Here is a 25,207-nt window from a genome sequence, read left to right as displayed (position 1 = left end):
GGGAAAAAGCCTCTGACTATCCACATGATCAATGCCTCTCATCATCTTGTACACCTCTATCAGGTCACCTCTCATCCTCCGTCGCTCCAAGAAGAAAAGGCCGAGTTCACTCAATCTAAAGCACACCCTCCAATCCAGGCAACATCCTTGTAAATCTCCTCTGCACATTTTCTATGGCTTCCACATCCTGTAGTGAGGTGACCAGAACTGAGCACAGTACTCCAAGTAGGGTCTGACCAGGGTCCTATATAGCTGCAACATTACCTCTCAGCTCCTAAATTCAATTCCACGATTGATGAAGGCCAATACACCATATGCCTTCTTAACCACAGGGTCAACCTGCGCAGCTGCTTTGAGTGTCCTATGGACTCAGACCCCAAGATCCCTCTGATCCCCCACACTGCCAAGAGTCTTACCATTAATACTATATTCTGCCATCATATTTGACCTACCAAAATGAACCACCTCACAATTATCTGGGTTGAACTCCATCTGCCACTTCTCAGCCCAGTTTTGAATCCTATCAATGTCCCGCTGTAACCTCTGACAGCCCTTCACGCTATCCACAACACCCCCAACCTTTGTGTCATCAACAAACTTACCATCCATTCCATCCACTTCCTCATCCAGGTCATTTATAAAAATCACAAAGGTCCAAGAACAGATCCCTGAGGCACTCCACTGGTGATCGACCTCCATGCAGAATATGACCCGTCTACAACCACTCTTCACCTTCTGCAGGCAAGCCAGTTCTGGATCAACAAAGCAATGTCCCCTTGGATCCCATGCCTCCTTACTTTCTCAATAAGCCTTGCATGGGGCACCTGATCAAATGCCTTGCTGAAATCCATATACACAACATCTACTGCCCTTCCTTCATCAATGTGTTTCCATTTGGAAATCTTTGGAAGAAAATCTTTCCACTTCTCACCCTAAATGCACACACCATAGCTTTGGACTCCCCTACCCTGGGGAAAAGCCTGTTACCATCTACCTTATCTATGCTTCCCATCACTTAAAAAATGTCCACACAGTTGTCCCATGTTCTCCAATAAAGATCTAAACTGGCCCATGTCTCAGGTCCTTTAGTCTTGGCGATATCATTCTCCGTTAAGGGGGGTAGACTGGACAGGAAGCTGTCAATCCCTGAGGGGAAGATGTAGTCGCTGACATGTATCCCCCCACTCCTGCCTCTCCCTGCTTACCTTCTCCCGGACCAGCAGTGTGACGGCAGGCAATCCATTGGCATTCTCACTGCCCTTGGTGTTGGCCACCTGCTTGAGGAACTCCACCTTCTTCTTGCTGGCCATGAAGATGATGCGCTCCTCACAGAAAACCATGATGGTGTCCGTCAGCTCGTAGCCCAGCAGCCAGGTCTGGGGTGGGGAGGGAGTGAGAGGGAGTACAGTGGGGGTGAGGGGAGGTGCGAATGAAGGGGGGCACAGTGGGAGTAGGGGGGAGAGTGAGTGGGATACGTTTTGGGAAGGGAGTGAACGATATAAGAATTAGATTTAAAATCACTGGTGTGTTGTGAAATTTGTTAACTTTACGACAGCAGTACAATTTAATACATAATAAATAAATATAAAACTGAATCAACTCAATTAAAGTATAAATGCATCTATCAAATTGATAAGTCAAAAAATAGCAAAGTAGTGTTAATGGGTTCAATAATGATTTAGGAATCAGATGGCAGAGGGGAAGAATCTATTCCCGAGTTGCTGAGTGTCTGCCTTCAGGCTTCTGTATCTCCTTCCTGACGGTAACAGTGTGAAGTGGGCATGTCCTGGGTAGAGATGGTAGAAATAATGGGGAAGAGGGAGAGAAGCTGCAAGCTCGTAGGGGAACGCAAGGCTGATACGGGGTGCTGGAGAAGGGAGTGAGTGAGTGGGTTGGGAAGAGTGAGGAGGGAGGGATATGGTGGACATAAGGAGCGGGATGGGGGTGGGAGGTTTGAGGAGACGGCAGGAAGGTAACAGTGTGGATAGGGAGCAAGGGGGTAGGAGGGGCAGAGAAAAGGGATCAGGGAGGAGAGATAGTGAAGGGGAGAGCATGAGAGATGAGGAGGAAGGAGGGATCCAGGGTCAGGGAAGGGACTGTTACCTGTAAGGCAGTGGACTTTGCATACACAATCTCCTCGTCCACACCCACAGCCACCACGATGGCATCCACTTTTCCATATTCATCTTCTCCTTTCTGGGTGGAGTGGGGGAAGAGATGGGTCAGGAGTGAGCAACACACCCCACCCACAAGTCAGAGCCCCTCCCCTTATTGCCCCTGCTCACTGTAACATCTGACACCCACCCCCTCCATCACTCTATGTTATACACCTTAATCTCAGTCACTCCCCCACCCCCAAACACACTCACATCACCCATCTCCTCAAACCGCTATCCCACACCAACATCCCTTCTTTAGCTCCCACCCCACCACTCCCAGACACTCCAACATCCCCCTCACGCACCACATCACCTCCCTCCTTGGGCTCCTCACTCTCCCATCATCATTCTCCCCGCCATTACCAATCCTATCTTCAGCTCCCCTCCCAGTCACTCTACCTCACCCCTGCTGCTCCCCTATCCACCTAGCATCACCTCGATACATCAACCCCACCTCTTCACTCATCATAACCTTCACTCCTATCCCCCTTTGAAACTTACTCCCACCACCCTCATCTCAAGCCTCCCCAAGGAAAACCCTAACTTTCTGTCCCTCACCTCCTACATACATCTCCAAAACCCAACCTCACATCATACCCTCCATCTTCACATCAGTCATTCCCCAGACATATGCCTCTTCTTCATTTTCCCTAGTTTTCACTCCCTCTCCTGCACCTCAAGCACAACCTTCCTTGCAAATCACTCTTCCTCAACCCATCTCTACCCCACCCCACTCCACCCCCAGGATCCCAACCATCCCTCCCATCTGTATCTGCCACAATTACACATCTCCATCACCACTCCAACACATCTTCCCTCACCTCCAATTCCTACCATCCCCTGCACCTCCCCATCACACAGCTCATCCCTACCACTTCATCATCACTCCCCAATCCCCCCAGCCCAGAGTTGCTGGCCTCAACCCCAGCACATCTCTACTTCCCAATCAGCCCCCTTCCCTCTCCTCTCCCTCAGCCACCTTCCTCCTTTCCCCCAGCCCCATCTCTATCTCCCACTCTCTCCTCTCCATCTCTCCCTGTCCCCTTCCCAATCACTCTCTCCTCTCCCTCAGTCCCCTCCCCATCCCTCCCACCCAATTCACTCTTTCCTCTCACATTTCTCTACCTATCAATCACTCTTTCCTCTTTCTCAGCCCCCTCCATCCCTGCCTCTCAATCACTCGCCTCTCCCTCAGAACCCTCGTCCCATCTCTCCCTCCCACTTTCCCCATCACTCCTTCTCAAACACTCTTTCCTCTCCACCCCTATCTCCCGTCACTTTTGCCCCATCATATCAATCTCTTCCCTTTCATCACTCTTCTCCTTCGCAGGTCACTCACTCTCCACAAAACTCTGCTCCTCCTACATCCCTCAAGCCCTGTACTACCTATCCCACCCCCGTCCTCCTCTCCCTACACAAACACACATATGCCTTAAACCCTCCCCGTCATCCACCCCGCTGCCGGTATCTCCCGGTCCGTAGACCTCGTGTTCCTCTCCTCACCTTATACACCCCCCACCACCAAAGCCCGTGCTCCCTCCGACCCAGTTTCCCTATACCCATCCCCCAGACACACACCTACATACACAAGCAACAGGCCCCGGGTTCCAGGCCCCATCCCCGATCCACCTCTCCCCCAGACCCTGGTTACCCCACCGCCCACAGACCTCATACCGGCCTCCAGCAAACTTCTACCCCAGAAATCCCCATTCCATCTTCCTCACCTCCCGACCTCCATCCCCGCTTCCTCCCCCCAGACCCCGCTCCAGGCCGCGCTTTATCGGCAACAACCCCCCCCCCCCCACCCCCCAAACCCCGGCCCGGAGGCCCCTCACTCCCCCTCCCTCCACTATCCACCCTACGGTCCCACCTCCCATCCCCCCCCGCTTACCTTCCAGTGGCTGTACAGCCGTTTCAGCCGCCGGTAATACGCCTCCTTGTCCAGGCTGACGGCCATGATCAGCCGCCGGAGGCCTCGCCGTCCCTTCAGAGGCAAATGGCGGCGGTGCCGGTTCCCGTCTCCGCCCCGCGCACGCGCCCTGCCGCCGCCTGCCGGCAGCGCAAAACGATATTCCCTACTGCGCAATGCCTGCACGAACGGAGGCCCCCGGCGACAGCCAGGAACGGGCTCCGCTCCGCCTGAACACACTCTTCACGGCTGACAACCCGCTCCACGCTCCGCCTGCACACTCTCGTCGCGGCCAGCAATCCAAATCACTTCGCGGACTTTTTGCCTTCCCGCGGTTGGCGCACGCGCTTTACCGGCACGCCGCCGAGCTCCGTGGATGTGCGCGTGCGCGGCGCCGGCACTCGCTCTCCAGCTTCGACGACGGCGCCTCTCTTACTACTGCGCATGCGCCCCAACCGGAACAAAGGGGCGGGGTTTGCGTCAGGACACACCCCTTTTGGCGCGGCGGCGGGAACTGGAGAGCTGTTAATCAGCATGCGTGACCCCGCCCACGCCGGGAGTGCATAGATCCCTATTAACCAGCTGCTCCCCACCGATTTCTGAAACAGGACCTAGTCTTATCCCGGCGTAGATGACGAATAAAATATTCTCGTGCTTCCAGCCTGGTTCAGGTATTGATGCCCAGCTGGATGAGGACTAACATGCAGCTCCCTTGGCCTTGGGGTACAGAATTACGGAGATAGGTTGGAATGTATTTCACTGGAGGGGTAATCTTTTGAGCTATATAAAACAACGAGAACGATCACTTGTCTGGGGATGGGAAAACCAGGGGCCAGCAGTTGTTAAGGCTTTGCACTTCGTGAACAGTATCTAGGTTAGGACTTTCACAGTGAACAGCGGGTCCTTGGGGAGTGCTGCAGAACAGAGGGACCTAGGGATTATATGTAGTTTTTCCATTTTTTCTCACCTGGATCCTCCGAACACCCACCATAGTCTGTGAGCCATTAGGGTTGGTCGGTACCATCTGAGGGGAATAATGCTCATAGTGATTTTTGGCAAGATATACATCTCTAGAGTTAGAAAATGTGTGATAGCATTGCACCAGTGGTAGCTCTATGTGTGCTCTCATGCATCTTATATTAAGCATTTCTGAAGAGTGGCCAATATAAAGTACAACATTCATTTTCAACCTCATGGTATTTTGTCATCAGTGATCCCTCAACATTGAAATTTGTCACAATGATAGATGAGTTCAAGCACTTTTCATAAAATGTTATGAAATTCTACATTGAAAACTGACATTGGTGGCACTTGCAATATAGTACCCAATTTCAGTAGAGTGAATCATTTCATTTTTAGAAAATATTCATCTGTTGCTTGTTTTGGAAAAGTCAATAAAAACCCTAGGACATATGCAGTCCTGGGTAGGTCTGCAGTCTAGTCTAGTGTAGTGTAGTGCTTGATCCATGACTATTAAGTCAAGTCACTTTTATTGTCATTTCGACCATACCTGCTAGTACAGTACATAGTAAAAATGAGACAACGTTTTTTCAGGACCATAGTGTTACATGATGCAGTACAAAAACTAGACTGAACTACATAAAAAACATAGAAAAAAAAACTACACTAGACTGCAGACCTACCCAGGACTGCATAAAGTGCACAAAACAGTGCAGGCATTACAATAAATAATAAACAATAGGGCAGTAAGGTGTCAGTCCAGGCTCTGGGTATTGAGGAGTCTGATAACTTGGGGGAAGAAACTGTTACATAGTCTGAATGTGAGAGCCCGAATGCTTCGGTGCCTTTGCCCAGACGGCAGGAGGGAGAAGAGATTGTATGAGGAGTGCATGGGGTCCTTCATAATGCTGTTTCCTTTCTGGATGCAGCGTGTAGTGTAAATATCCGTGATAATCCCTGATAACCCCGATAATCTTCCCAGCTGACCTCACATCCGCTGCAGGGTCTTGTGATCCGAGATGGTGCAATTTCCTAACCAGGTAGTGATACAGCTGCTCAGGTATGCTCTCAATACAACCCCTATAGAATGTGTTGAGGATGGGGTGTGGGAGATGGACTTTCCTCAGCCTTTGCAGAAAGTAGAGACACTGCTGGACTTTCTTTGCTATAGAACTGGTGTTGAGGGACCAGGTGAGATTCTCCATCAGGTGAACACCGAGAAACTTGGTGCTCTTAACTATCTCTACCAAGGAGCCGTCGATGTTCAGCGAGGAGTGGTTGCTCCGTGCCCTCCTGAAGTCAACAACCATCTCTGTTGTTTTGTTCACATTCAGAGACAGGTTGTTGGCTCTGCACCAGTCCATCAGCCACTGCACCTCCACTCTGTAAGCTGACTCGTTATTTCTACATTTGTTTCTAGATGAAATTCCTTCCTGACTAGCTCTGATTGGTTCAGGATTTCAAATACTGTGGTTAACTCTGTGGCTGGTGAATTGATGGTTGGCAGATATGCAACAGTATCTTGTGAGATTGGTTCTTGGTCCCTGGTGCTGATATTAAAACGAGACCAGCTTGGGATTGTCTGATTTTCTGAATCTGTTTGCTGTACAAGTGACCACAGCAGGTTCTTTTTGCAGGCAAGAAGAGCAGCTTCCTTGGTTTCCCGGACACAGTGTTCCCTGGTTGGGAGAGGCTGTGAACCCATACGTGTTCCTGCTACATATACTTCCAGTTTTTGGTCCTCAATGGTGACTGATCTGTGCTTCAGTTTCTCAAAGTGTGGAAACTCAGCTCTTGGCAGATGTGGTCCATAGACATTGTCTTGTACCTCTCTGCCATCGACACTACCCTTCCAGTTTCCTCAAGTCTATCGATATTGTCCCATGCAAGATCGGTGAAGACATGAGGCTTGATGGAGGCTGAATGTACAACTCTCTGGTTGGAGGCTATTGCTAGCTTTTGGAGACACAGAGCAGTGTTATTCTCTTAAAGTTGGGAGTGACACCCCATGCCCAAGCCTGTTCAGTGTTTGGATGAGCTCAGTGTTACCCATCAGTGTTTTTACTGCATAAGGAAGTAGAAGGTGCTTTGGTGGTTTGTGTTGACCACATGTCACACCACATATTACGTCCTGACTGACTAAACCAGAGCAGTGACGCTCTGTGTTTGAATCTTGGTGTTAAGATTTCCAGCGAGCAGTCCAACAAGACGCGGCTCTAGTTGATCTGGTATGGAGGTATGAGCACTATCTTTCACATCAGAAAGCTACCACCGCTGCAATGCTATCACATATTTTCCAGCACTAAGGGTGTATACCTTGCCAAAAATCACGACAAGAATTATTTCCCCCGGCTGGTAGCGGTGGCCCAAATTTGGGGTCCTGGCTCACAGACTACCACCCCACTCTTATTTAAGCTGCACCGGAGTGCTCCCACGCACAAGCTTTTGTGATACAAATCATGAAAGATTTTCTTTGAGCTGTATTTCCAAATACCCTTCAATTCATAAATAAAATCTTAAGTATGTGATTTTTCAACCTTCATTCTAAATATTCTTTTCATACTGTTAAAAAAAATTCTGGTTGGTCCACACGTTAGAAGTAACATTGGTTCGGCCTTCCCTGATGGCTTTCTCCCCTTTCCAGTCTTGCTGGTGTCTCAGCCCAGAAGGCCAACTATCCATTTTCCTCCACAGATGTTGCCTGACCCACTGAGTTACTCCATCATTTAGTGCATCACATGTAGGAGTTTTGCTGAAAGTGTCACCACAGGGCAGTGAAAGAGGGGTTTGGCACACTAACCATCGTCAGTCAGGGCGCCACATACGGGAGTTGGGACGTTATGTTGCATTTGTACAAGATGGTGCTGAGATCACATTTGGGGCATTGCATGTAACTCTGGCTGCTCAGCTACACGGTGGATCTCATTTCGTGGTGGGAGGGCTCTCAGGAGAGACATATCAGCTAGTTAAGTGGTGTAATTGCACTCAACCTCAGTAAGACCATAAGGGATAACTTCAGAAAGGCTAATCTAGGAAGCACACACTAGTACTCATAGAAAGATCCAAAGTGGAAAGAATTAACTATTTCAAGTTCCTGGGTGTCAATTTCTGAGGATCTATCTGGATCCAACGTATTGATGGAGCTGCAAAGAAGGCACAGCAACAACTATATTTCATTAGGAGCTTGAGGAAATTTGTTACGTCATCAAAGACGCAATTCTCTACAGATGTACCATGGACAGCATTCCAACTGGTTGCATCTGGTATGGGGATGGCAACTGCACAGGATCAAAATAAGTTATAGTGTTGTAAACTTAGCTCCATTATGGGCACTAGCCTCCATAGTATCAGGACGTCTTCAAAAAGTGGTGCCTCAAAAAAGTTGTATCCATCATTAAGGAACCCCCCTGCCCCCCCCGCCACCACTACTCAGGACATGCCCTCTTCTCATTCTTACTATCAGAAAAGAGGTACAGGAGCCTGAAGGCAGACACTCAGTGATTCGTGAACAGTTATAGCCATCTACCATCTGATTTCTGAATGTGGATTGTGAACACCACCTCACTAATTTTTAATTTTTGTACTATATTCAATTTTGTTGCTATTACTATGTATTGCATTGTACCATTGCTACAAAGACAACAAATGTCACAACATGTGCTGGTGATATCAATACCGATTCGGAAAGCACTTGGACTGGTACACAGAGAGGAAAGGTAGAAGGATGGGACAAAACACATGTAGATTGGGATTTAGATGGAATCAAAGTTGGCATGGACCAGGTGGGCTGAGAGGCCCGATTCCATGGAGTGTGATACTGTGCTTCTTGGGGTGGATGCAAGGTTTCAATGAGAGTCCCCCTTCATCCTTCTGAACTCAACAAGTACATGACCAGAGACATCAAATGCTCCTCATACGTTTAGCCTTTCCCTCCTGGGATTATTCTTGTGAACCTTCTTTAGACCCTCTCCAGGTCCTTAGATACAGGCTCAAAACTGCTCAGTATCCGAAACACGGTCTGAGCAATTGCATACAAAGCCCCAGAAATACATCCTTGCATTCTAGTCCTCTCAAAATGAATGCTAACATTGTATTTGCCTTCCTTACTACCAACTCACCCTACCCTACGAGTTAACTTTTAGGGAACTCCCAATGCCCTTTGCTCATCTGATTCCTGAACTCTCACTCCTTTTTGGGAAATAGTCTATGTCTTTATGCTTCCAGCCAAAGTCATGCACTGTACTCCATCTGCCACTTTCCCCACTCTCCCATCCTTTCCAAGACTTCAGCAAACTTCCTGCCTCTGCACCATTCTGTCCCTCCACCTATTTTGCTGTCATCTGCAAACTTGGCCCACAAGGCTATCAGTTCTATCTTCCAAATTATTAACCAATAAAGGGAAAAGTCGTAGTCCCAACACCAACCCTGGTTGTAGTCCTTCATTGATTCTATTGTTTCGCTGTTTACTGTGAATGCCCACAAGAAAATTATTCTCAGGGTGTTATATGTCATTGATAATAAATTTACTTCAAACTTTGAACCCCTGGTTAACACTAGCAACCATCCTGAAATGGACTCCCTCCTGCCAGTCAGCAAATCTTCTTTCATGCTAGTTTCTAATCTTCTAACACCAGAGGTTCATATCAGCTTTCGCAGTCCGATGTGTATGTTGTCAAAGACCTTCTGAAAATCTAAGTACACAATCTCTACCATCTTCCCCCTCCCCTATGCCACTTGTTACATCCTCAAAGACTTCCAACAGATCTATCAAGCAAGATCTCTGCTTAACACTGCACTGATTTTGCCTTCTTTTATCACATATTTCAAAGTACCCCAAAATTTCATCATGGACTCTCAAATCATACCAAACACTAAGGCCAAGCTATCTAGTCTAGGATATCTTGTCTTTTACTTCCCTCCCTTAAACAGGGGCATCACATTTGCAGATTTTCCAGTCCTCCTGTACCGTCCCTCAACTCCAATGATTCTTGAAAGATCACTGAAATCTCTTTTCAAAATTCTAGATGTGCCCACAGCTTCCCCAGCACCTTCTCAGGAAAGGCCACCTCTGCCCCGACTCTCAAATTTATTGCATGTTACTGATGGCTTCCATGGAAGGAAGGCACTTCTTTTGGTCCTCCATTTCCCTGGTCCCCATTACTGCTTTTCCAACCTCATTTTCCAGTGGTCTAGTGTCCACTCTTGCCCTTTGTGTCCACAGAGAATTTTTGGTAACTTCTTCTATACTAGTGTCTACTTTGTATTTCATCGTCTTTCTTAGGCTTTTTTAGTTGTTGGTTTTTTTAAAAGCTTCCCAATCTTCCAGTTTCTCACTAACATTTGCCATGGTATATGCCTTCTGTTGCCTTTATGCTGTCCAACTTCCTTCATCAGCCATAGCAGCCTCATCCTCCTCTGAGCATTTTTTCTTCGTTCCTAGGATGAAATGCTAATGTTTCCTAATTTATCCCAGAAACTATTGTCACTGCACCTTCACCACCTAGATCCCCTTCCCATCCATACAAGAGACCCTGCAATCTGGAGATCTTGAACAACACACAAAATGCTGTAGTAACTCAACAGGTTGAGCACCAGCTATGGAGAATGAACAGTCACTGTTTTAAGCCGAGATGCTTAATCCAGACTGGAGAGGGGCAGATGACAGAGTAAGAATGTTGGGGGGGGGGGGGGGAAGGGAAGAGGAAGAGTACAAACTGGCAGATTATAGGTGAGAGGAAGATGTGTGGCTGGGGAAGGGGATAATTTGAGAAGTGGAAGAGGTAAAGGGCTGAAGAAGGAACCTAATTGAGAGCAGGGGACCATGGAAGAAAGGGCAGAAAGAGGGGAACCAGAGGGAGGAGATACGCAGAGGACAAGAGAAGGGGTGAGAGGAATGGGGAATGGAAAGAAGGGGGAGGAGGAGAAATTACCAGAAGTTAGAGAAGTCTATGCTCATGCCATCAGGTTGGAGGCTACCTAAACAGAATGAGATGTTGCTCCTCCAACCTAGACTGGGTCTCAGCATGGCAGCAGAGCAAGTCCCATTCTTTTCAGTCCTGATGAAAAGTCTCCATTCAAAATGCAGACTGTTCATTCCCCTCCACAAATGCTGCCTGTCCTGCCGAGTTCCTCCAGCAGTCTGTTCCCTTTCCCAGCCATACTGGCTAGATCCTCCCTCATGCCTTGAAATTCACCTTCACTGAACTGTAATTCCATTAAGAGAGGTAGAGACGAGGAAATCTGCAGATGCTGGAAATTCAAGCAACACACACAAGATGCTGGTGGAACGCAGCTTCTATAGGAAGAAGTACTGTCAACGTTTCAGGCTGAGACTCTTTGTCCTAGTTAGGACTCCCCCCATGTCCTAACAAAAGGTCTTGGCTTCTTCCTGTAGATGCTGCCTGGCCTGCTGTGCTCCAAGAGAGGAAGAGGCTGGTACAACACCTACATTGGGAAGCTGCACTTGGGAGTATTGCATTCCATTTTGATCGCCCTGCAATAGGAAAGATGTTAAACTAGAAATAGGGTAGAAAAAAAGTTACCAGGACTTTTCCTAAACGTGGGCACCTAAATTACTGGGAAACGTTGGACATATGGTTGTGACTGATCAATAACCTTACTGAGGTATATAAAATTATTAAGTGTGTAGACAAGGTGAGCAAAATCTTTCTCTCGCAGGGGAATTAAAACATGTTTGAATTGAAAGGGAGAAGGTTTAGTAGGGACCTGAGGGGCAACTTTTGCACCCGGAGGATGGTCTGTATGTGGAACGAGCAGCCAGAGGACGTGGCTGAGGCTGGTATATTAACATTTAAAAGGCACTTGGCCAGGTACAGTAGATGAATAGGAGTTTTAGGCAGATAGAGACCAAACACTGGCAGCTGGGATTGGTGAGTACAGACATGCTGGGTCAAAGGGCCTGGATCTGCGCTGACTGTGAGATTGAATATTGGAGGAGTCTCTGCCTTCACTGCTCCTCCCGCCCTACGTCCCTGCTCAGGGAGTAGAATCCCAGGGGATTCCACTCCTCCCCATGAGGGAAGACATTTCTACCCACCTCACTATTCAAGGACCAGCCTCCTCACCTTTTAACTGTGGCCCACCGGGGGAACATACCAATGACTCCCCCCATGCCTCAATTATCCCCTCGGGATCTGAGACGTTGATGGTTACCACAATCCCTCTCCATCCATCAGCCTGACGGGAGCGGAGTGAACTTACTCCAATGCAGAAAGCACCATGGGTCGAGTCTGGAGTACTACGTGGTACGAAAATGTTTACATCATTACAGAGACGTGGTTGAGGTGGGAAGGACCAGCAGTTCAACCTTCCAGAACTGAGATGTTTCGGACCAGATAGAAAGGAGCATTGAAGAGCTGTGGAGCTATGTTGATTAAGTAGAGAGGCAGAGTAGCACCGCAGCACACGTACAGGAGGGCTCATCCAGAGGCAACCTGGGCAGAGCTTGGGAATAAGAAAGATGTTATTTTGCAGGTGTCCAAATAGGCAGTGGTTCAAATACAATGGCAGATTATGGCAATTTGTAAAAGCGGCAGGGAGACGTTAACTTCCCCAATACTGACAGGGACCTTCCTCAGAATTAGAGGGTAGGATGGGGCATAACTTGCTGGGCGCATCCTGAAGGGTTTCCTGACACGATGTGTGGACCATCCAGCCAAAGAACTGTACTGGTCCTTACACTGGAAAATGAGCCCGCTTTCAGTGGGGAGCATTTTGGTAATAGTGATCATAACTAAGTTTTCAGTTATGGCCAAATAACAGACTGGGCCTCGAGGGAAAGCAAGTTGGGGGAAGGTTAATTACAACAGCATTGGACAGAAGCTGGGTCCACATCTGATGTGCATGAGTAGTTGAAAGGCCAGGTGGTCGGCTAAGGGCAAAAAGACGGTTATCTACCCCAAGTAATTATATGCCAGTGAGCCTCTCAACAGTGGCAAGTGAATTAGTGGAGAAGATTCTTAAGGATAGGATCTACTCACAACTGGAAAAGCATGAAGTCACTAGGGTCAATCAGCATTACTTTGTGCAAGACATGGCAACACAGCTCCCTAAATGTGGCAGCAGATGATGGAGTGGTAAAAAAGTCGTATGACATACTGGCCTTTATTAGCTGAAACCCCACGTTCCCTAGAGCCCATGTTATAGCTGCCGGAAACTCCAGTTCAGTTGCATCTGGTGCATCGCATTGAGTTCTGAGTTGCCCCATTACAGAAGGGTGCAGGGGCTTTGGAGAGGCTCATTAGGAAGTTACTGACACACAAAACACTGAAGGAAATCAGTGGGTTAACACAACCTCTGTGGAAGTAGAGAAATGGTTTCAGGTCGAGACCTTTCATCTTGACTGGAAGGGGGAGATGGTCAGTATGAAGAGGCAGTCGGAAGGGGTGGCGAGAGCTGGCAGATTGGTGGATCAGATGGAAGGGGTGGCCAGAGCTGGCAGGAGATTGGTGGATCAGATAAAAGAGGTGGCCAGAGCTGGCAGGAGATTGGTGGATCAGATGGAAGGGGTGGCCAGAGTTGGCAGGAGATTGGTGGATCAGATAAAAGAGGTGGCCAGAGCTGGCAGGAGATTGGTGGATCAGATGAGAGCGCTGGGAAGGGGCAATTATGGAATGTGATAGGAGAAAAAGGAGCATGGAAACAAGGGAGGGAGGTGGAGTGGGAGGGGAGAGAGACGGTGATGTGGAGGGATCTGAGGTGGGTGTAGGAGAGATACAAGGGATGCAGTTCACTCGGGAGGAGTATGAGGTGCTGATCCTCTGGTCTGGGTTTGGCCTCACATTGGCAATAGGACTCTGGACGTACAGGTTAAGTTACCAAGAGATATAGGCGGCTGCAGTAGATGGAGAGAAGGTGGCTGCATCCGGTCTCCCAGAAAGGAGGCACCTTGGGCACTGGATGCAGTAGAGGAGAGAAGGCTTACAGGCGAATGTCTGCCACACTGCTGGGACAGCGATGAGGGAAGAGGCGCAGGGACAGGAGTTAAACCTCCTGCAATTGCAGTGAATGAGAGGTCAGGGGTGGTTGGAGTGAGTGGGAGGGACAGGGAAGGTGAAATAAGACAGCAGGATTAAGTTGGTGAATCTGTATCTGGTCAGCAGCCGCTGCTGCTGCGCGTGACTCCTGGGTGTGAGAGTGGGCAGACAAAAGTGACAGCCAGAAACAGTACTACAGGAAAAAAAAATCCCTGGATCTTTCGTCTGTTTATTTACATGTCTCCAGTGAAAACATTAAGGATCTGTAGATACACTGGAACTGGACACATTGTCCGCACATCCACTGCAGTTAAATATACACCTTGCCCTGTCACAAATTCATGAAATAATTTAAACCTCGTCTCCTTGCTCTGTGTGTGTGCGCGTGAGAGAGAGCGCATGCGCACGTCGATGTCACACGCACGCAAGCGCTTCCGCTTTTTCAGTCCCAACACATTGCTTTTTCTCAAAAACAAGTCATTCCTCCCTCCCGCCCCAAAAGTTTTTTTTTGTTTGTCTCCGTTTTTCCCTGGAATTTTATTACTAAAGTTCCTCTTTCTTGGCTCCAGTGGTGCAGATTCCGACATCTTGGGGAGGCAGCCTGGTGGGATGGGGTATCTCCGATCGCCAGCTCCTCGCCCCTCACCCCGAGCCTGACTCGGCTTGCAGGCTCCCGCCGGACAGGATCATATCGGTCCTCTCTGTGTCTCGGAAGGTCACCGCCCAGCTTTGGAGCAGGGAGCGGCAGGGGTCTAGCCAGTGGCAGCCACAGCTACCCAAGCCAGGGTACAGGACACATGGGGACTGGTCAACGGTGGGTAAAGGAAATTCAGAGGGAAAGGGTGGGAAGGGAGGAGAGAGCAGAGAGATGGGATGGTGAGGGGGGGGGGGGGAGGAGAGAGAGAGAGAGAGAACAGAAGAGACGATTTAAAGAGACACACAGGAGAGAACGTAGATAGAGAGGAACATATGGGGAGGAGGACACACACACATGGGACTGGGAGAGAGAGACACAGAAGAAAAGAGAACACACACTGAGGAAAGAGAGAGAGTGGGGGGGGGGGGGAGAGGGAAGACCAGGCCCCAGAGAGTAGACGAGAGTTGCCATTGCAAGCGAGGGTCCATGGAACCCAACCATGGTTCGAATGTGGGGTGGTGGGAGGGGGGCACACTCTGGCATTCCCCTACCCGGTTCCTGGAACACAGATCCCTCCTCCTGCCCTCCTGTGGCGGATCGGTGGCGGGGCACAGCTCCCTGTACTCGGAAACCCCGCACGGAGGGGTCGTGGAGGTTGGATGGGGGTGAGGGTGAGTGTGGAAGGGAGACGGGGTTGGGGAAGAGGGGTTTTCCGCCCACACCTCAGTCCTCCCCACTCAGGTCGGAGTTGGTGGGCATCATGGGGTCACCCATGAGGGAGTGACAGTAGCCGCCCCCCTCTTCGCCACTGTCGTAACCCTGAGAGAGATGGTCATCAGCTGCTCCACCCTCCACGCGCACAGCCCCCAGTCCCCTGGCGCCGTCCAGCGCCCCAAGGGACAGCTCAGTGGCGCCTGGTCCCAGGTAGACACCACCTCCATACACGGCAGGGAGCAGCAGGGGACTGAGGGGCAATGAGGGTCCAGGTGGAGGTTCTGAGAGTCCGGTCTGGCTCTGGGTGGGGGCCGGGGCCTGCGGGTAGCCCACCAGGCCGGGTAGCTGCAAGGGGGGCAGCTCCTGTTGGAGGCTCCGCAGGCCTCCCCCCTCCAGCAGCGAGTTCACCTGCAGGGCAGCTGTGAGGTGTTTGGGGCGCCGGCCCCTCTTCCTGCCCTCCTCGGGCACCACCGGGCCACTGAGGATCCGATCGTACATGTCTTCAGCGAGGAATCCCTGCACCGGGGGAGGGTGGGGGCAAAGACAAGGAGAGGAGGTCAGAGAATGGCCAGTCTATACTCCCACCCCACATACTCAGACAGACATGGGAAGCTACATCCACACCATCCAATCACACACTCCCGGGGTCAGGCACAGAGTGAACCTCCCTCCACACTGTCCCATCACACTCTCCCGGGTCAGACAGAGTGAAACTCCCTCCACACCGTCCCATCACACACTCCCGGGGTCAGACACAAAGTGAATCTCCCTCCACACCGTCCCATCACACACTCCCAGGGTCAGACACAGAGAGAAGCTCCCTCCACACTGTCCCATCACACACTCCCGGGGTCAGACACAGAGTGAATCTCCCTCCACACCGTCCCATCACACACTCCCAGGGTCAGACACAGAGAGAAGCTCCCTCCACACTGTCCCATCACACACTCCTAGGCAGAGGGGAGTTGGATTCTCCCACCAAACCTACCGACTGCTTGATAACGTCGGCCCATTCCTGAGCGACTCCGTATTCCGAGTTGTCTTGTAGCCACTTCTGGAGGTCTTTGATCGGTGGAGCAAATCCCCCTCCCAGCTGAAACACAAGGCAGATTATCAGCTCACTGACTTGGGGAGGGGGGGGAGAGAAGGGGTTAAGCACATTCTCCCTCATTTCACTAGGGAGGCCAAATCACTGCCTTATCACAGACTGCAGTGGTTAAATCAGCTGGGGGTGGGGGGAGGGGAAACAAATCTCCCTCTCAGATTGCAGGGGTTGGGCTAAATCGCTGCCCCTCACATCCGTGAGTTGCTGGTGAAGGAGTCACGCCTTTTGCACAGAGTTGGTGCTCACCTTCTTGCCGTTGCGGCGGTTGATGACGGGGACCCTCTCCTCTCCGGTCAGCGTGTTGACGTCCAGCTTGTGGGGGTTCCGGCACCGGTGCCGCTTCTGCTTCGGCCGGTCCTCGACAAACTGCAGAGGGGGAGACAGAACCGCTTCTCAGTCACTGTCCCCTGCCCCTGGCCCCCTCCCCAGAGTCCGCAATCACCCCCCTACATTCAGTGATTCCCCCTCAGACACCAAAGGTCTCCCCCCATTCAGATCACCCCTAACACTTCCATCCTCACATCTACGTTCTTCAGCTGCTGGTGACTGAACAACCTCTTCTGAATTAACTTAGAACCTGGAACAGCGCAGCGAAGGAATGTGTCATTCAGCCCACAATGTCTACAGCCCTCCATTCCATTCCCGTCCGTTTGTCTGTCTGACAGCTTCTTAAATGCCTCAAACGTAGCTGCCACCACTCTTGGCAGTACGTTCCAGCATCACTCTCTCTGTATCTCTTTTTTAACTTCAACCCTTCCCCACTTTAATCCCCTGCCCTCTACTATTAGACATTGTTGGGGAGAAAGACTGGTTATCTATTGATGCCTTTTGTAATCTTACAAACGTCTATCAGGTCTCGCCTCAGCCTCCGTCGCTGCAGAGAAAACAACCCCAGTTTGTCCAGCCTCTCCGTATAGCTCCTTGCCCTCTTAATCCAGGCAGCATCTTGGTGAACTTCTACACCCTCTTTCCAGCCCCCACATCCCTTCCACAATGGGATGACCAGAACTGTACACAACACTCCACGTACAGCTCGCTCAAGGTGTTATGTAGCTACAATGTGACTTCCTGACTTATCCTCATCAAGCACGACTTTGTGACTTATCGGTAATTCCCTAACCGATGAAGGAAAGCATGCCGTACATCCTGGTCACCACTATGGCCTCCAATCTCAACAGATCCTCTCCTGACTGCACCGGTTGTCACTCCAGGTGCCCCACAAATGCCCCGTGCAACTGCTCAATTACTTCCCAACACTTAGTCCTTCAAATCTTTCACAGGATGGCCAACCTGCCACTTTGCAGTCATAGTACGTCATCGCACAGAAATAGGCCCTTTGGCCCATCTAGTCCATGCCAGCCTGGTTTGCTTAGTTCCAACTACCTGCATCTTAACCATATTCCTCCATACCCCTCCTATCCATGTACAGTACTATGCAAAAGTCTTGGGCAGCCTAGTTTTTTTATGTTTCAGATGGTACGGCCTCCACTGAGCCTTGATGTTAACATCTTAAAGCTTGTCTGGGATTACCTGGAGAGACAAATGGAAGCGAGACAGGCAAAGTCTGCATAACTGTGGCAAGTTCTCCCAGATGCTCTGAACAACCTACAGGCCAACTCTCTTATAAAACTGCTCGACAGTATACCCGAGAAATGATGTAGTTTTAAAGGCAAAGGTTGGTCGGGTTAGGTGGGGGAGAGCACCGACTCTCAGGTACACTACCTATCCCCTCTGTCTGCCGTCCCAGCCACCCCTCCACCATCCACCTTGAGCTCACCGCTAGGCAGCTGGGATCGACAGCGAAGTCGGGATTGAGCTTGAGCCACTGGTCGAGTTCTCGGCGCCGGGGGGCTTCGTCGCCTGCCAGCACTGTGCCGTCCAGCTTGCTGACCACAGGGATACGGGTTTCCATGTCGGGCTCCGGCCGCCGTGGCTGCGTCTGAGGCTCTTCCATGGTTCGCTCCACCTCGCCATTCGCCTGGGGGTGGGGCAAAGTAACATCACAGCCATTACTCGGCAGGCCCCCACCTTCCAGACCCATTGCTCTCTCCTTCTTCAGACCACTCCCCTCCATCCAAAGAACACCTCCCTCCCTTCCCCTCCACCTCCCAGATCCATCGCGCTCTCCTTCCTCACAGACCCCTTCCCTCCCTCCAAACAACACCCCACTCCTCACCTCCCCCCTCCTTCCTCACAGGCCCTTTCCATCCTCCCCCTCCAAGCAACACTCCACCATACCCCTCCCTCCCTCCTCCACCTTCCCATCACTCAATCTCAGAACCTCGCATACTCACAGAACATAGTTCTCACCCACCTCTCTCTCCCCAGAACCCCACACTCACCTTACACAGCCCCTGCCCATCTTCCTCTGCCCTCACCCACACTCCCAGTACACAGCCCCCACCCCGTCCTCCTCATCCCAGATATACCCTCCCCCACACTCACAGTACAGAGCCCCTGGCTTGGGCTGGGCTGCAGCAGCTCTCCCCTCTCCACGTTCCTCCTCCGGCCACGCCGTTTCTTGCCCAGGCTCTGTGCACCGGCTAGCTGCCCGTTGACCGAGTGCCTCCAGAGGGGGCTGGATCCGGCGCTGAGCACGGCGTCCAGCTGGCAGCGGACTGTGTGGGGGTTGGGGCTGCCCCCTTCCCGCAGGGGGAAGCTGTGATCTAGCAGGGCGGAGGGGGTGAGGAGGGTGGTCCGGGGGCACTCTGTCTCGGGGCCGCTGTCTGAGGCTGACTGGCTGGGGGTGAACTCTGGCCCTCGGGAGCCCTCGCCCTCCTCGTCCTCTGGCTTACGGGGGCGGCGGCGCTGCTTGTGAAAGGTCAACTTCAGTCCGTCCTCCTAGGGGGGGTGGGGGGCAGAAAGGGAGTGTGTGGGGAGGTGAGGGTGCAGGGGAAGTGGAAGATGGGGGAGGTAAGAGTTTTGGGAAGATGCAGAGAGATTAGCAAACAGTCTGGTTGAGAATGCTGAGCAGCCGAGCTCACGTCCACCCCAGCAGCCCCCCCCCCCCACTTGGCAACATTGCCAGACTCGTAGACCACGAGAGGGTTCAGCCGGGCTACCCTTCCCCTGCAGCAGTCAGACACCACGGGCATGCAGGTGGGAGGGGGAGAGAGATGAGCTGGCGGGCAGTACGTACGTTGTTGATCTTGACGGTAAACTCCTTCTCGCGGGCGTGTTTCTTCACCTTGGTGAAGGAGGCGGAAGGGGTGTCCTCATCAATGGTCAGGCTTCCCGGCGTGGGCACCGGGGTCTCCTCAGGGCTCTCCACCAGCGATGGGGTGCCAGGGCAGGCCTGCGGGCATCTGGCGGGATCGCACTGTGCCCTCCGGGGAGTGGGCCAGCAGCCATTCAGCACTGTGTGACACACCATGTTAATGCGGTTGATCAGCACTCGGTCCTGCAGGAGAGGAAAGCACTTTAGAGAAAAGAGTGAAGGGAGGGGAGATGGGGAAGGGCAGTGGAGGGAGCCAGTCTATCTATGAGCATACTCTCACCACTCTTTAAAAAAAATTGCCCCACACATGCCCTTTGAACTTACCTGCCACCACCCCCCCCCCCCCACCTCCACTATTTTAAATGTGTGTCCTCTGGTATTAGTCATTTCCACCCTGGGGCAAGATACTGACTGTCTGCTCAATATTATAGATAGACACTTCATTGATCGTATAGAAAGTTATAGTGTCACAGTAGCATTCCAAGTGCACAGGTACACAAATATAAGAGAAGATAATACCTTTAAAAAAATACAAGTTCCCGTATTCATATGGAACATGGAAGATGGTGGTGTGCGAATTACCGTAACATTATACACCCTATCCTCGTTATATGTGTCTTCAGACAATATGGATTCACAGTTATGCAAGGAACCTATTTCTACCAACGTCTCCTTATAGGTGTCCAAAACTCAGTTATGCAAGGAGCACCGCTTTCCCGCCAATGTAAGTCACGTGCGCACGCCTCACAAACTCCCTCCCGCCAGTCTTGCATTGGTTTTGGCAAGGTGTGGATGTGCGATCTTGTGCTCTTAAACTTTTGTTGGATTTACCTACGGTGCAATGATTTCATGTTTGAAATATTTAACTATTTCTCCTGTAAAGGGGGTTTTGTGGCGACTCATTTCCTAGCGTATCCGAACCGACTCTCAATTAGATAGCCTACGGGGGTTTGCGAGCACAGAGCTTTGGAGCCTCTTCGCCATGGGGGGCCGGTTGACAGAGGCTTAAAAGTGAGGCTGAAGTTTTCGAATAAAATTTTTCCTTCGACTGCAGTTACCGACTCCGTGTCGTAATTTTAGCGCTGCGTGTAGCACACCGCTACAATTGGTGACCCCGACGGTCCAAACGATTTTTGGACCAGAAATGACCGACGCCGCCTCTGTTCATGCGGTTTCATTGAAACTGCCGGGTTTCTGGACACAGCGCCCGGACCTATGGTTCCAGCAAGCCGAAGCCCAATTCCACGTTCGCCAGATCACCTCAGAAGACTCCCGCTACTACTACGTGGTGAGCTCCCTCGACCAGGACACAGCGGCCCAGGTCGCGGAGTTCGTACAGTCGCCCCCGGCAGACGGCAAGTACACGGAATTCAAAGCCCTGCTCCTCAGGACTTTCGGACTCTCACGGCGCGAGCGGGCTGCCCGTTTACTGCACCTGGATGGCTTGGGCGACAGACCTCCATCGGCTTTAATGAATGAGATGTTGTCTCTGGCCGACGGACACACATGCCTCATGTTTGAGCAGGCATTCCTGGAGCAGCTGCCCGAGGACATACGCCTGCTGCTGTCCGACGCGGATTTCAGTGACCCCCGGAAGGTGGCAGCCCGGGCGGACTTGCTGTGGAACGCCAAACAGGTGAGCGGGGCGCCCATCGCACAGATCTCCCAGCCACGCTCCCAGCAGCAAACCAGTCCTGGCCCGGCCGCAGAGCCCGCCAACCCCCGGCCCAATGAACACTGGTGCTTCTACCACCAGCGGTGGGGCGCAGAAGCCCGCCGTTGTCGCCCGCCCTGCAAGTTCCCGGTAAACGCCAGGGCCAGCCGCCGCTGATGGCTACGGCGGCTGGCCATCGGGATAGCCTCCTGTATGTGTGGGACAGAAGGTCGGGACGCCGGTTTTTGGTCGATACTGGGGCTGAGATCAGCGTTTTACCTCCGACGAGTTACGACACCCACAGCAGGGCACCGGGTCCCCCCCTGAGGGCCGTAAATGGCAGCACAGTAAGGACCTATGGCACCCGTCAGGTGCAGCTACTGTTCGGCCCCAGCCAGTTCACGTGGGACTTCACACTGGCCGCCGTAGCCCAACCGCTTCTGGGTGCGGATTTTTTGCGAGCTCACAGCCTGCTGGTTGACCTGCCCAGGAAGAGACTGGTACACGCCGAGACCTTTCAGACGTTCTCCCTGGGCGCGGCTCAGTTGCCAGCCCCTCACCTCGGCTCCATCACGCTGTCCGACAACGACTTCACCAGGGTCCTGGCGGAGTTCCCATCGGTTCTGGCTCCGCAGTTCACAGCAGCCATGCCCAGGCACGGCGTACAGCACCACATCCCGACACAGGGACCACCCCTCCATGCCCGTGCTCGGCGGCTTCCCCCGGACAAGCTCCGACTGGCGAAGGAGGAGTTCCAGAGAATGGAGGAATTGGGGATCATCCGGCGGTCCGACAGCCCCTGGGCTTCCCCCCTGCACATGGTGCCCAAAGCGACGGGGGGCTGGAGACCGTGTGGCGACTACCGCAGGCTGAACGAGGCTACCACACCGGACCGCTACCCTGTGCCGCACATTCAAGACTTTGCGGCAAACCTGCACGGCGCCCGGATCTTCTCCAAGGTCGACCTTGTCCGAGGGTACCATCAAATCCCGATGCATCCTGACGACGTCCCCAAAACGGCTCTCATCACCCCGTTTGGCCTTTTCGAGTTCCTCCGCATGCCGTTCGGCCTGAAGAATGCCGCACAGACGTTCCAGCGGTTAATGGACGCGGTGGGACGGGACCTGGACTTCACATTCATCTATTTGGATGACATCCTCATAGCCAGCGGCAGTCGTCAGGAGCATCTGTCCCACCTCCGTCAACTCTGCGCCCGACTGAGTGAGTACGGTCTTACAATCAACCCTGCCAAATGCCAGTTCGGACTTGATACCATTGACTTCCTGGGCCACAGGATTACTAAAGACGGGGCAACCCCTCTGCCCGCTAAGGTAGATGCGGTCCGCCACTTCCCCCGACCCACCACGATCAAAGGCCTTCAGGAATTCGTAGGTATGGTCAATTTCTACCGCCGCTTTCTCCCTTCAGCTGCCCGGATCATGCGCCCCCTGTTCACCCTGATGTCGGGTCCGAGCAAGGACATTGCCTGGGACGAGGAGTCCGCCGCCGCTTTCGTTCAAACGAAGGAAGCTTTGGCTGACGCCGCAATGCTAGTACATCCCAGAATGGACACCCCTACCGCCCTCACAGTGGACGCATCAAACACGGCAGTCGGTGGGGTGCTGGAGCAGCTCATCGCTGGTCGCTGGCAACCCCTGGCGTTTTTCAGCAAACACCTGCGGCCACCCGAGCTCAAGTACAGTGCTTTTGACCGGGAACTGTTGGCGCTCTACCTGGCAATCCGGCATTTCAGGTACTTCCTAGAAGGTCGGCCCTTCACCGCGTTCACGGACCACAAACCGCTTACCTTTGCGTTTACGAAAGCATCCGACCCCTGGTCATCCCGCCAGCAACGCCACCTGTCCTACATCTCTGAATACACAACGGATGTCCGGCACGTCTCGGGTAAGGACAATGTCGTGGCGGATGCGCTCTCTCGCCCTACCGTTCATGCCCTTTCCCAAGGGGTAGACTTTGAGGCACTGGCAGAGGCACAGCAGGTAGATGAGGAGATTCCGAGTTACAGGACTGCAGTCTCCGGTTTGCAGCTCCAGGACCTCCCCGTGGGCCCAGGTGAGAGGACCCTACTCTGTGACGTCGCCACCGGCCAGCCCCGTCCGGTCGTCCCCACAGCCTGGCGGCGACGTGTTTTCGACTCCATTCATAACTTGGCGCATCCCTCCATCCGGACAACTGTCCGGATGGTTTCCAGCAGGTTCGTTTGGCACGGACTCCGCAAACAGGTCAGTGAATGGGCCAGAACGTGCATGCACTGCCAGATGGCCAAGGTGCAGCGGCACACCAAAGTCCCACCGCAGCAGTTCCATCCCGCCCACCGGCGTTTCGACCACATTCATGTGGATATCGTGGGCCCCCTGCCAGTGTCGCGCGGAGCGCGTTACCTCCTGACTATCGTGGACCGGTTCACAAGATGGCCAGAGGCGGTCCCGCTCACCGACACCACCTCCGAATCTTGCGCCCAGGCCCTGATCGCCACCTGGATATCCCGCTTTGGTGTACCAGCCCACATTACCTCCGACAGAGGCGCCCAGTTCACCTCCAGCCTGTGGTCAGCTATGGCCAGCCTTTTGGGGACTCAGCTGCACCACACCACTGCCTACCACCCACAGTCGAACGGGCTAGTGGAGCGTTTCCACCGTCACCTGAAGTCGGCCCTCATGGCCCGCCTGCGAGGAGCCAACTGGGCGGACGAGCTTCCCTGGGTCCTACTCGGCATCCGCACAGCGCCCAAGGACGACCTGCACGCCTCGTCGGCCGAGTTGGTATACGGCGCGCCCCTGGTCGTCCCGGGGGAGTTCCTACCAGCCCCGAGGGGGCAAGAGGAAGAACCCGCTGCAGTCCTGGGCAGACTTCGCGAGAAGCTCGGTAACCTGGCCCCCATACCCACTTCACAGCATGGGCGGCACCCGACCTGCGTACCCAAAGACCTACAGAACTGTAAGTTTGTGTTTGTACGAAGGGGTGGGCATCGGCCACCGCTGCAGCGGCCATACGAGGGGCCGTTTACGGTGCTCCGGAACAACGGGTCCACGTTCGTGCTGGATGTTGGGGGGAAGGAGGAGGTTTTCACGGTGGACCGCCTCAAGCCGGCCCATGTGGACCTGGCGCAACCGGCCGAGTTTCCGGCGCCTCGGCGCAGAGGCCGACCTCCCAAGCAGGTTCTGGCCCAGACTGTGGACATTGGGGGGTGTATCGCCGGTTCTTGGGGGGGGTTATGTGGCGACTCATTTCCTAGCGTATCCGAACCGACTCTCAATTAGATAGCCTACGGGGGTTTGCGAGCACAGAGCTTTGGAGCCTCTTCGCCATGGGGGGCCGGTTGACAGAGGCTTAAAAGTGAGGCTGAAGTTTTCGAATAAAGTTTTTCCTTCGACTGCAGTTACCGACTCCGTGTCGTAATTTTAGCGCTGCGTGTAGCACACCGCTACAGTTTCTTCTTTTTTCTCTTTGTTACTGTGTATGTAATCAAAAGGACTTCTTTTGTTTTGTTAAAAGCAGGAATGTTTCTTTGTTGCGAGAGAGTGCTGGGAGAATTGTATTCCTTTGTAAACCAAATGATGATTAATGTTCCTTCTTCTGAGTATGTAAGCTTTTGTTGACGGGCTTTTGGGGAGATCGGCACGAGGGGGTTGAAAGAGAGGACGCAATGCTGTAAGCTGGGTGAGGGTCAGACCCCAAGCGGGGGTCTGAGGCCGGGAGGTACTCCGAGGAGGCGGGATGAAGCTAGATGTGCTTGGTTAACCCTCGGAGGGTCCTGAGCTGCGAGTCGAGGAGTTCGGAGGGGATCGAATGGTGGCCAGAAGACTTCAGAAATTGAGCTCCAACGGTTGTGCAC

The 25,207-nt window shown here is 52.5% G+C and overlaps 2 protein-coding genes across 2 annotated transcripts in view; both read right to left on the bottom strand.

Annotated features, from left to right (window-relative positions):
* Nucleotides 1–4,321, bottom strand: part of supt16h (SPT16 homolog, facilitates chromatin remodeling subunit) — a 35,339-nt gene extending 31,018 nt beyond the window's left edge. The window contains exons 1-3 of the mRNA XM_059950799.1: nt 4,051–4,321; nt 2,104–2,196; nt 1,206–1,376 (exon numbers count right to left, since the gene is read on the bottom strand). Of these exons, the coding sequence (XP_059806782.1) occupies nt 1,206–1,376; nt 2,104–2,196; nt 4,051–4,116 (330 nt within the window). The 5' untranslated portion in view covers nt 4,117–4,321. The remainder of the gene's footprint in view (nt 1–1,205; nt 1,377–2,103; nt 2,197–4,050) is intronic.
* A 9,897-nt stretch (nt 4,322–14,218) lies between these two features.
* The window catches only part of LOC132381734 (chromodomain-helicase-DNA-binding protein 8-like), a 56,617-nt gene continuing 45,628 nt past the window's right edge, over nt 14,219–25,207 (bottom strand). Inside the window, exons 26-31 of the mRNA XM_059951306.1 lie at nt 19,620–19,880; nt 18,926–19,321; nt 18,258–18,458; nt 16,727–16,846; nt 16,364–16,468; nt 14,219–15,891 (exon numbers count right to left, since the gene is read on the bottom strand). Coding sequence (XP_059807289.1) covers nt 15,385–15,891; nt 16,364–16,468; nt 16,727–16,846; nt 18,258–18,458; nt 18,926–19,321; nt 19,620–19,880 — 1,590 coding nt within the window. The 3' untranslated portion in view covers nt 14,219–15,384. The remainder of the gene's footprint in view (nt 15,892–16,363; nt 16,469–16,726; nt 16,847–18,257; nt 18,459–18,925; nt 19,322–19,619; nt 19,881–25,207) is intronic.

The sequence above is a fragment of the Hypanus sabinus genome, chromosome 26, assembly GCF_030144855.1.
Source record: "Hypanus sabinus isolate sHypSab1 chromosome 26, sHypSab1.hap1, whole genome shotgun sequence".
In the NCBI taxonomy this organism is placed as follows: domain Eukaryota; kingdom Metazoa; phylum Chordata; class Chondrichthyes; order Myliobatiformes; family Dasyatidae; genus Hypanus; species Hypanus sabinus.
The sequence above is the reverse complement of the archived record's forward strand: the minus strand, read 5'-3'. Positions and strand labels throughout refer to the sequence as shown.